At 39.8% G+C, this 10,962-nt stretch overlaps 1 protein-coding gene across 1 annotated transcript; it reads right to left on the reverse strand.

Moving 5' to 3' along the window:
* Positions 1-491: 491 nt before the first annotated feature.
* LOC145097199 (phospholipase D delta-like) lies at positions 492-4,796 on the reverse strand. The gene is made up of 10 exons (XM_079034721.1): positions 3,635-4,796; positions 3,440-3,556; positions 3,151-3,345; positions 2,768-3,076; positions 2,437-2,505; positions 2,098-2,245; positions 1,807-1,955; positions 1,475-1,627; positions 1,198-1,398; positions 492-1,008 (listed from the first exon to the last, which is right to left on the reverse strand). Exons 1-10 carry the CDS (start codon positions 4,547-4,549, stop codon positions 712-714), a joined length of 2,553 nt encoding a protein of 850 aa, XP_078890847.1. The 5' UTR covers positions 4,550-4,796; the 3' UTR covers positions 492-711.
* Between the last annotated feature and the right edge of the window lie 6,166 nt (positions 4,797-10,962).

Genomic DNA, 10,962 nt, shown 5'->3' on the forward strand with positions numbered 1-10,962 from the left:
ATGCAAGGAAAGTTGTCCACACTAACCTCTTCTAAATGAGCTTTCATTACCATGCTTACACCACTCTAGGTGATAAACCAAATGAGCAACCTTAAAAAGTCATTGCATAAAATGGTAATGTTTTAAAAGAAAGAAAAAAAATAAGAAATATAAGTAAAAATCTATATAAAGGTTCAATTTAACCCCAAATATTAGCAATCATATACGAAAACCACATTAAACATAAAACACCTAAAACAAATTAGTTGATTTGTTAAATTTGCAACAAAGTTATAACTTAATGACTTAATTGAGAGAAGAAAAAAAAATAATAATAATAATAATAACACTTCAATAAAAATCAAAATTTTATATAAACTTTAGTGATTTTTAATGTGATTTACCCTCCTTTTTACGAAGTTTAATGTAAACTCATTATGTTTAAGAAGTATTCTGATTTTGGATCCGATCCCATTAATTCGTGATCACCAATGGACGAAAACAAAAACAAATTACAGGCAAAAAATCTCCCAAATCAAATGAATATCAACCAAGTTACCCACCAATTAACACAAACCACTTGCTTAATGTACAACAAAACATCTCATCTATCCAACTTCAACAACCAAAACAAAAACAAAACCATATGTCAATACACACCTTTTCCCTTTACACCAATACCAAATCCTTATATAAACAAAAAAGAATCAATCATAACCCCGGGGCCCACAATCACGTAGTCAAAATATCAGGAAGCGTAGCCGAATGAGCTCCAATAATTTTCCCTCCAAGATCCGGGAAACTTTCACACTCGGGCAACGACCCCACATTCCCATCCACATCAACCTTCAAAGGATACATCATCAGATGCCCTTGCAATTCTGAAAACTCATCACTCACATATCTTCTCCAATTATCTTCCGCCACCTCGTTCACCCTTTTCACACTCTCCAAACTCCCCGGCTCCTCATAACACCCCTCAAGCACCCCAAGTTGCTCCGCCCACAACGACATTCTATACCCGTAAACCTAAAACAAATAGTTGCTGACTGAGTCAGATCTGACTACACAACCCTGAATCAGACACAGACACAGACACAACCACTGATTGTCTGAATCTGACCGAGTCGGACCCAGCCTCTTATACGTTCAATTTGTTAATTATTATTTTTATTATTGAAAATGAAAAATGAAAGTATTTTGCTATTTTTTGTATACCTGTCCGTGTGGATGACGTTTTTTAGCCGCCCAAGTGTGGTGAGGTTGATACGAACCCATGGCGATTTCTGTGTCTTTTGATCCGGCTAAGGATCTTTGATTGATGTTTGCGGACCCCATTATGACATATTCGTCATCCACTATCATTCCTTTTGCGTGCACGTATATCATGAAGCGCTTGAATGTTTGTGAATTCGAGACCTATTAAACCAAAAACAAATTACTAAGATTGGAATGGAATGTGTGATTACATTCCATGGTTAGGTTTGTTACTCACCTTCTCGTCTGGGGAAGATTGAGGCATTCCTGGAGGTAATTCTTCACGTTTTCCAAGGCAATAGAAATTTAGATAGTCTTGAGGGTGTGCATCAAGTTGCATAGCTTTGATTTCACGCGCTACGATAGTGTACATTGTTTGCATTGACTGGCTCTGTAATATTTAATGATGAGGATGAGGAGGGTATTTACGTCTTTTGTACGGAAAAAAGAAGAGATCGAGAGTGAGTCCATGTAACTCTTTTTCGGTGGAACAAAAGATCAACTAGAAAGGAATTATTTCCACATGATACAAGTCTATGTAGAGTTGGGAGGGTAAAAAGGTAATTTTACCTGCCAATAGAGAATTTCTTGGACAGTGGCGGATGATGGAACGCCTTCAGGCCACATTGGTATGACAACATAAACTGCAAACCTCTCTCCTGCTCTAATCTTGCTTGCAATTTTTAAGGCCAATTCCATTGGAATCAGATTATCAGCTCCTTTTGATATGTAAAGTACAACAAACAGTTTATTAATATAAGACCTATAAGAATTGGAATTGGAATTGGAATTTATCTTATTCTTATCAGAAACCATATAAAACGAATATGTTATGATCAAGTATTTGTGTATATACTATACCTGCATCTTTGTATGCAGGCCATGCGTATGATGATCCAATGAAATACTGGTTTTCAATATAAATGAAATGCTGAGCTGAGCGAATGGCTTGGATATATGCTGTCTGAATACTTTTGTCAATCACCAGACTTTTTGCACTAATAAGATTCTGCACCAATGAAATGGATGAACATTTATAGCAGTGTATGTATCTAGGAAGAAATGGATGTATGTATGATGCTATAATAAACAAATCAATGGAAATAAGTTTGGTATTTCTTGCATTTTTCCAATAAATACAGGTTGAACATGAAAGGTGTTTAGCAAGAAGAAGAAGATGAACAGATTTCAATTACTAACCTGTGCTTCACAAACATCAACAGTTTTGGGAAATCCTTTCAAAGATCCAGAATCGATAGACCGAAAAATCTGTGAGAGGTAAAACTCGTGAGAATTACTTATTTAATTTAAATGAGGAGGGCATTCATGTCTTTTGTACAAATAAGAAATCAAGATCAAGTCCCTGTCCTATCTTTTTGGGACTAAAGATTTCATTTTTTTTGTCCCATTGACATGAGTCTCCCAAACAAATTACAACCACTTATGCCCTTTTGTGTCTAACAAAAGGGGCTTAAAAGGCTACATAAGAAAAGAAGTTGGTGGAAAAAAAAAAGAGAAGACTTTTTCTAACCTGAACATGCCAGTTATCTGGATGATCTTCCTTGGAAACATGCAACAATGGTTCATCTTCAGGAACAATGGTGTGATCTCCATGTTTTGGAACAGGATATTTAGGACTAATAATCCATGAAATCCGCTCGATCTTTATCAATGCATCATCTTGCCACTGGGCCATTTTCTTGGCAATAAATGCAAATTCTCTCCACTTAGTAGCCTTTTTCCATCTCTGCTCAAAGTTCAAAAGCACATCATATGCAGCAGGACCATCAATCTTGCAGTGTAAATCATGCCATGGTTGCCTTGGAGCCTTGGTTCCTGCCTAATTTAGATATTGACACCATTAGATAAGAATTAGGACACATTTTGGAATAATAATATCAGAACACCACTCACTGGATATGTTGGCTGATGAACATCATCCTTGAAAACAGTGTCTAGATCATGAAATAACCTATGCTGAGGTGTATCATAACGCCCATCACAGAGATCAAGACCACCTATAAATGCAGTAATTTTTCTGTTGTTACCAGATGCTTGTGTATCTACAAGTACACATTTCTGATGATGTGTAAATGCAGTTCCAACAACCTGAAATGTAAATGGTATAAGAAAGATTCATTGCAACAAAGTGAGTAATCTGAATGAAAACCAGAGGAGGGAATCAGAGAAGAGAAGTGCTTACCTGTTGCTTAAAAAAACTAAGTTTGCTGCTTCCATAACGAGGTGATAGCACACACATGACAGATGAATGCTTGAAGAACTTCCTGGTTTCTTCATCATGAGTCCCCATCACTCCAGTCTGTGCAAAAGATTTATAAATGAAATCAAAACAAAATAATCTAAGCAATCAGCTGAGTAAAAGATTTGAAATTCTCACCGTTTTTATGAAGAGCTTATTGTGGGAAGTTTTATCATCCCAAACCAACAACAGTACACGAACCCCTTCTTCAGATTTATACTTCAGCAAGTCACCGAGTGTCAAATCGCCTCCTCTTGGTAGTGGCTTGGTAGGCTCTCTGATCAGTTTAATTTTATGGAAAACAGACCAACCGACGATGTATATCATGTGGTGAGCCTCTGATACAGCATAACAGATGTCTTCCCAACACGAATTGTGCTGATAAACCTTACCCCCGTCTAATTGAATCTGAGGCATCTTACAATCCGGTGTAACGTGAGCATCCTGGTATAATGTCACCTGAGAACCTTTTCTTACCGGAAAGTATGTGTTTCTGACGCCTTTATGTGCCGGATCTCCGGCAATTCCATGCAGGTAAAGCGGATTTTTCTCAACCGGAAAAAATGTCATTTCCAGTTTGAGTTCCGAGTTTTTCTTACTTGAATTCTCCATCTTGAACCAACCGGAAATAGTCTCGCCGGTGGCGATCTTCTCCGCCGAAATCTTAACACTCCCCAACACATCAGCACCAAACACGTCATCGTCTTTCACATGGAACTCCAAGTGTGCAAGGGCGTGGGCTAACGGAATAATAAATCGTTCGTCCCATTTAGGGTTTTTCGAGTTCTTCAACACACGCGTACGCGCCACCGTTGCTTGAGGCACCGAAACCTTGACATAAGGATCACTAGTAATTATCTTCCGGTGACCAGAACGCAACTTCGTGTCAGTGGTTGCGGCGGAGGAATTGTCGTTCCGGCAGGCCTCAAAGGTAACGCAACGGCGGATGTGACCGGTGAAGACATCCATGTTAGGTAAGTTTCGTGCTTCTATAATGTTGAGTTGCAGGTCACCGTGTAAGTAAACAATCCTGTCCGAAGCATCATCCGCCATTTTTCCAATTCAAAATGACAAATCAACAACGCAAACCCGCTGCTTTTCAATTAATCCAAAAGCAGAAGATCAAACACACACACACACACACAAGGTATACCCGTGTGTATGTGAAATGGAGATTTCCGTAGGGATAGTGGGAACTGGTAAGGGTTTGATTGATAATTGATCTGTCGGTAGTTGAAGAAAGAACTGGCGGATGACGGTTTTCACGATGTAGGCCTGTAAACAGCAAAGCATGTCTACAATCGTTTCTCTTGATATTTGTTTTCAGTGGTTGAAAATTTAGTTAATTGCCAGAGCAGACCCTTAAGATTTAGGTTATTGTCAAGTTGAGCTCCTTATGAAAATGTCAACATGAATAGTCCTCAAAAAGTAAAAACATTACTCCACTTTTACATCTTCTTTCAGTCTTTTGATGAAAGAAAAATACAAAAGTAGATACAACTTTGTTATAAAATGGCCACATTTTTTAAATCCTCAAATAGGCATATCTTTTGTAGAATTGTAGAAGCTATTGTAAATTGGACCCACTACAAAGTCATTTATGTCATATGGATTATGTTTCACAACTTTAATATTTAAATTGTATGTGATATAGATTTTATATCAATTTTTTTCTTTTTCTTTTTACTATCATTTTTTCCAGTCCATTATCCAAAATACCTACCTTTTTAAACACTTCTAATTTTGATTAAAATAATAATAATAAATTATAAAATAAATAAATAAAAGTAAAATCACAAAATGAATATTTCATTAAAAAATTACAACCATCTTTTTAAACACTTCTAATTTTGATTAAAAAATAAACAATAAATTATAAAATAAATAAATAAAAGTAAAATCACAAAATGAATATTTCATTAAAAATTACAACTACAAACGATAATTAAAATTCTTAATACGAGTTTTTAAAATCCTAAATAAGATTATAAAATAAATAAATAAAAGTAAAATTACAAAATGAATATTTCTTAAAAAAAATACAACTACAAACAAAAATTAAAATTTTAAATGCGAGTTTTTAAAATCCTAAATACGATAATTAAAACAATAGCGTCCCAAAAATAATGACATCAAAATTTTCTTTCTTAGATTAATAAATCGACAATACATTTCATTTCCATAAAACCAATGTAATTTAGATTTAGCAAAACAACATTAAATCAGAGTAAATAATAGAGTGCGGAATCATGTGGTATGTGCTCTGCAATCATCCCGAGCCCTTCTATTTAAAAACCAAATAACCTGAAACATAAATTGAAAACCGTAAGCACAAAGCTTAGTGAGTTCTCCAAGATACATCATACCACACATACATAAAATCACATATTGGGCCTCCACCCTCCATCGGGCCTCACCCGGTATCGAGTCCCACTCGGCCTCGGGCCCCGCCCAACATCGAACCCCGCCCGGCATCGAGCCCCGCTCGGATTACAGATCTGTCCATCACCAGGCCCCACCTGACATTGGGCACGCCCGATACATACATAATCATATAACCATATAATCAAATAAACATATAACCTTACTAGCACATGCAATAATCACAAAGACTATAGCATACCATACAGTCATTGAGCCCCGCCCGGCATCGGGCCTCGCCCGGTAAGCATAAAAACAGATACTAATGACTAGCTGTAACGTCTGGTTCCTGGTATGTATTTTAAATCAAAATTGTTTTTGAAAGAGGTATTTTAAATCAAATTATTCACTTTTGTATGGAAACTCGACGAGTTGGAGGCCCTAAACTCGTCGAGTAGGAATGGAATTTGGACACGGGATGTAAAGTCTACTCGACGAGTTAAGAGCCTTAACTCGACGAGTAGGACTGCCAGAGTGAAACCCTAATTTTCAGGGTTTAGCACCCTATTTAAACACCTTAACCTCCAAATGATGGCCTCATTTCCAGCTTCCAAGTCCCAAACCCTAAGTCAAGGAACCCTAATGCATTTGTAAGCTTGTGAGCCATTTTTAGTGAGTTTTTATGTGTGTTGAAGCTTGTGAAGGAAGAAGAAGCTTGGGGATTCAAGGGGAATCTAGTAGATCCAGAGATACCATTTCCTTCTCTTCATTTTCTGGAAAGCAAGTCTTAAACTTTCTTAGTAGCTTCTTAGATCTCCTTATTGTCATTTTATGGGGTTTTTGGTCCAAGAAGCATGATCTTTGGGACATGGACGTCCCAAGTGGGTATACTTTCAAATCTAGGACCTTGAAGGGCTCTCATGGCATAAAGGTGCAAACTTTATGGCCATTGAAGCCTATGCAAGCTTTAGGATGTCATTTTGGCCTTTTTAGTTCCAAAATGCCATGCATGGAGAAAAATATGGAAGTTTTACGTGTTCATGTAGTGTCTAGGGTCCAGATCTCAGTTTATGTGCCTTGGTTTGGAGTCTTGATGGCATTTGGATCAAGATCTAAGTCGTAAGAGTTAGGGTTTGAGATAAACCCATTATGTAAGGCTATTAATGGGTAAAATTGGAAACTTTACCCTTAAAAGGATATTTTCAATATAGATGTGAAGTGTGAAGCTCAGATCTAAAGAATAGGGGCTTAATCCATTAAGATGAAGAATCTGACTGAAGAACTCGGTGAGTTCTTGTAGGAACTCAACGAGTTGAGTCGGTTAGTCCCGATTCTGTAAAAGTTAGAACTCAACGAGTCTGAGGGAGGACTTGATGAGTTGACTTGTTTTATCGCGACTGCGAGTAACATGGAAACTCGGCGAGTCAGGAAGGTGACTCGACGAGTTAAGTCAACTCGGGGTGTTGACTTAGACTTTGACTTGGAATTTGACCAAGGTTGACCCGTGAAGGGGTCTTGAGTATAGAATGATATCTAAAGGGTTGTTTATGTATAGGGCGTGAGTAGAGTCGGTTGCAGGAGCAGAGACGTTTTAGCTATTTCACCCGATATTTGAGGTGAGTTCTCCTCCTAGATTGAACAGGTCAAAGGCACCAAGGTCGGCTCGTATATGTTTGATTAGTATCCGAGTGTGGGCGAGGCCCGTATCTTATAGCATTATTTATGTATATGAATGATAGATAGATTTAGTTATACTTGTTGTTTGTGTGATACTTGTATATATGATAGTAGCTGAGTGTGGGTGGGGCTGTATCTCATAGTAGCTGAGTGTGGGCGGGGTTCGTATCTCATAGCCAGCAGAGTGTAAGCGGGGCTCATATCTCCTATTTAGCCGAGTGTGGGCGGGGCCCGAATCTCCTGGAGTGTGGGTGGAGCCCACGTCTCATAGTTGCATGTTATGTGTATAGTATGAGGTAGTTTGGGGAGACTCACTCAACTTCATGCTTACAGTTTTCAGTTTTGGTTTCATGTACTTCCACTAGCAAGGGGAAGAACTCGGGATGATTGCATGGCACACACCACAACGTTTAGCCTAGGATGATTTACTCTGATGTTAGGACATGTAATTTTGATATAATGTTTTGATATGGTGTTTTGAGATATTATCACTTATGTTTTTATGAGACGATTTGGTTTACTATGGTTTTATTTATAAATTAAAAATGAAAATTTTGACCGTATTTTTGGGATGTTTCAATTTGGTATCAGAGCCTTGGTTTGAGGGATTCGGATACACTCTTGGGTGTTTCTGAACTCAAACTGAGTACTTGGTATAAAATTTTCAAAAGAAAACCATTTTTATAAAAAGAATTTTGGAAAGAGAGAAAAAGAGAAAAAGGTTGTGGTGTATATAATCAGTCGAGCTCAAGTAAGTACTCCCAAATTACCCATACAAGTTTATGTTATGATATGATTATGAGAACTGCATGCTAGATTAGGGCTAAGGATCTAGGAATGATGCCTTGTATGCTTGTTATATGTGTATGAGAACTGCATGCTAGTTTAGGGCTAAGGATCTAGGAAGGATGCCTTATATGCCTACTATATGAGTTTATTGAACTTCATGCTAGTACTGATCAGTCGGTGTTATGATGGCATGAATAAGGTATGCTTGATTATGGTTACTCAATGCTCGAATGTTGCTTGCTTTGTGCTTTTAGGAGTTCTAGTTATCTTTAACTAACTAGTAAACAAATACGTTAAGTTACATATTACAAGGACTAGATAATTTCAGAAGGTTAGGTTTAGCTCTATTTTGCAACTCTTGTTTGGGTCTAACCGTTGTAGGGTAGGACCTCTCATTCGAAGAATTATCTGGTCTTAGTGATATGTAATGGTATTCGCGAGCTAGTTAGGGGAATATAATAGGGACTACTTATGCAGCTGATGGCAGAGAGTGGGTCGAAGATTACCTTAGGGCAAGCCTAGGATGAGATTAGTGCGTGAAGCAGTAGTAGTAGAAGGGACTTGGTGGAGTCAAGGCAATTCTTAAGGAAAGTAAGGATAGATGTGGAAGGTAGTATGGACCCGTACTACTGAAATCAGAGGATACATACTCGATTCAAGGTAGGCTGAGATAAAACCAGGGAACATGTAGTGTGTGTGTGATCCCTCGAGTTATGATGAGTATTCTGAGGTTTGTTATGATGTATTTTCGGTATGGTGATGCTACACACTAGGCCAGTTGGCAGCTCTGGCGCAGGCAAGGGATTGGGATCGGGCTCTTGAGTCGGGCTGCTAGATGACCAGATAAGAGAGTTTATCTCATCTGAGATCACGTACAATATATTGGACCAGACTCATGTGATCTTTGGTACGGTCAATGAGGGCATTCTGGAGATTCTGGATGAGAGGTTGAGTGCTTTCCGCACCGAGATGGCGGCCATGATGGGGCGCGCACGATGACATTCAGGGAGTTCCGAGCTTGCAGAGCTCCAGACTATCATAGGGGTCGGGACCCCATTGCTAACAGCAGGTGGTTGGCCGATGTCGCCAACGCCTTTCCTGTCATCTGTTGTCCCGAGGGGGACAAGGTTCAACTTGCTACATGCTTTCTCAAAGACAGGGCGTGTGATTGGTGGGAGGAGGTTGGGCATGACATTGGAGATGATGCAGCTCTTGATGCGATGACTTGGAGTGACTTTTTGGCCAGTTTCAGTGTAACGTCCCAAAATTTAAGACTAAAAATTTCTTTTAATAAAACATTACTTTAAGCAACGCCATCAATCCAAAACATAATTAGAGTATTAATTTCCAAAACACATGTTCGTTATCAGAGTAAACATTCCCAGGCTGTCTAAACTATGGTGTGTGCCATGCGATCACCCCGAGCTCTTCCCTCCCCTACTGGAAGTACCTGAAACCAAAACTAAAAACCGTAAGCACGAAGCTTAGTGATTTCCCCACCCTACCACATACCATGCATAACCACATACTGCACATACTGGGCCACGCCTGCTAACCTGGGCCTCGCCCCCTACCTCGGGCCTCGCCCGCTACAGCGGCCCCGCCTGGCTTCGAGCCCCGCTCGGATATAGATCTGTTTCACTTAGGGCTCGCCTATCACAGGGCCTCGCCCCCTAAAATATAATAGCACATAAACATATCATAACACATAAGCTAAACACATACGAACAAACGGATCATGTCCTAAGGCCTCGCCTATCCTAGGCCTCGCCCTTGTCCTGTTACTGATGAGTCATGGAACCCCGTCCATGCTCCTACTGATAGTGAGGTACCAGCCCAACCCACCCTCACTCCTTCCCTAACTCGGGCCTCGCCCCTGATCTGCTGCTAATGAGATGTGGAACAGCATCCACACTCTTCTATTGGTGAGTTACGGGACCTCGCCCACACTCACCTCCCTACCAGGCACATACAAGTATCATACAGACAACAAGTATAAGCTATCACATAAACCATTCCTTGGGCACCCGCCCGCTATCATTGGACCTCGTCCTGAATATCATACTAGCATACTGTGCCTAGGGCTAACCCCCGGGTCTTCTACACATAACTACATGGGCCGGCATTGTGGCCGTAGACCCATTCACACAAAGGGAAACTCACCTCGAACTACTGAACTAGCTGATAACCTTCTGGACGCTGACCTACAATTCTCTGAACCGCTGCTCCGCTAGTTCCCCAAGCTACCAATAACAATACAACACTTAGCCTAACAGACTTCTCAAAAGTCAACCCAGTCAACGCTGGTCAAAGTCAAAGTCCTGGTCAAAGTCAACCTCCCAGTTCAACCCTACTTGCCGAGTCTGCCTACTGACTCGTCGAGTTCATAAGCTCAGAGTCCTTCCATCCACGACTCGACTCTCTGAGTCAGTCCATGACTCGCCGAGTCTACCGATTTCCGAGTCCTAACCTATCCAACTCACCGAGTCTCCACTCGACTCACTGATTCGAGTCTCAACTCGAAGGGTTTGGGGTTTCACGTCTTGACTCGCCGAGTCCAAGGCAATCTTCATCCGACTCGACGAGTTGTTCATCCCACTCATCGAGTTGCTCCAAATCTTCATGCTACTCGCCGAGTC

Source organism: Lactuca serriola, chromosome 4 (genome assembly GCF_051521515.1).
Source record: "Lactuca serriola cultivar US96UC23 chromosome 4, Lser_US96UC23_V15, whole genome shotgun sequence".
Taxonomy (NCBI): Eukaryota; Viridiplantae; Streptophyta; class Magnoliopsida; order Asterales; family Asteraceae; genus Lactuca; species Lactuca serriola.

Coding starts and splice junctions, on each gene's coding strand:
- LOC145097199 (XM_079034721.1), bottom strand. CDS start 4,549: ATGGCGGATGATGCTTCGGACAGGATTGTTTACTTACACGGTGACCTG. Junction 3,557..3,634: donor ATAAGCTCTTCATAAAAACG/GTGAGAATTTCA, acceptor TCTTTTGCACAG/ACTGGAGTGATGGGGACTCA. Junction 3,077..3,150: donor TTCATCAGCCAACATATCCA/GTGAGTGGTGTT, acceptor TATCTAAATTAG/GCAGGAACCAAGGCTCCAAG.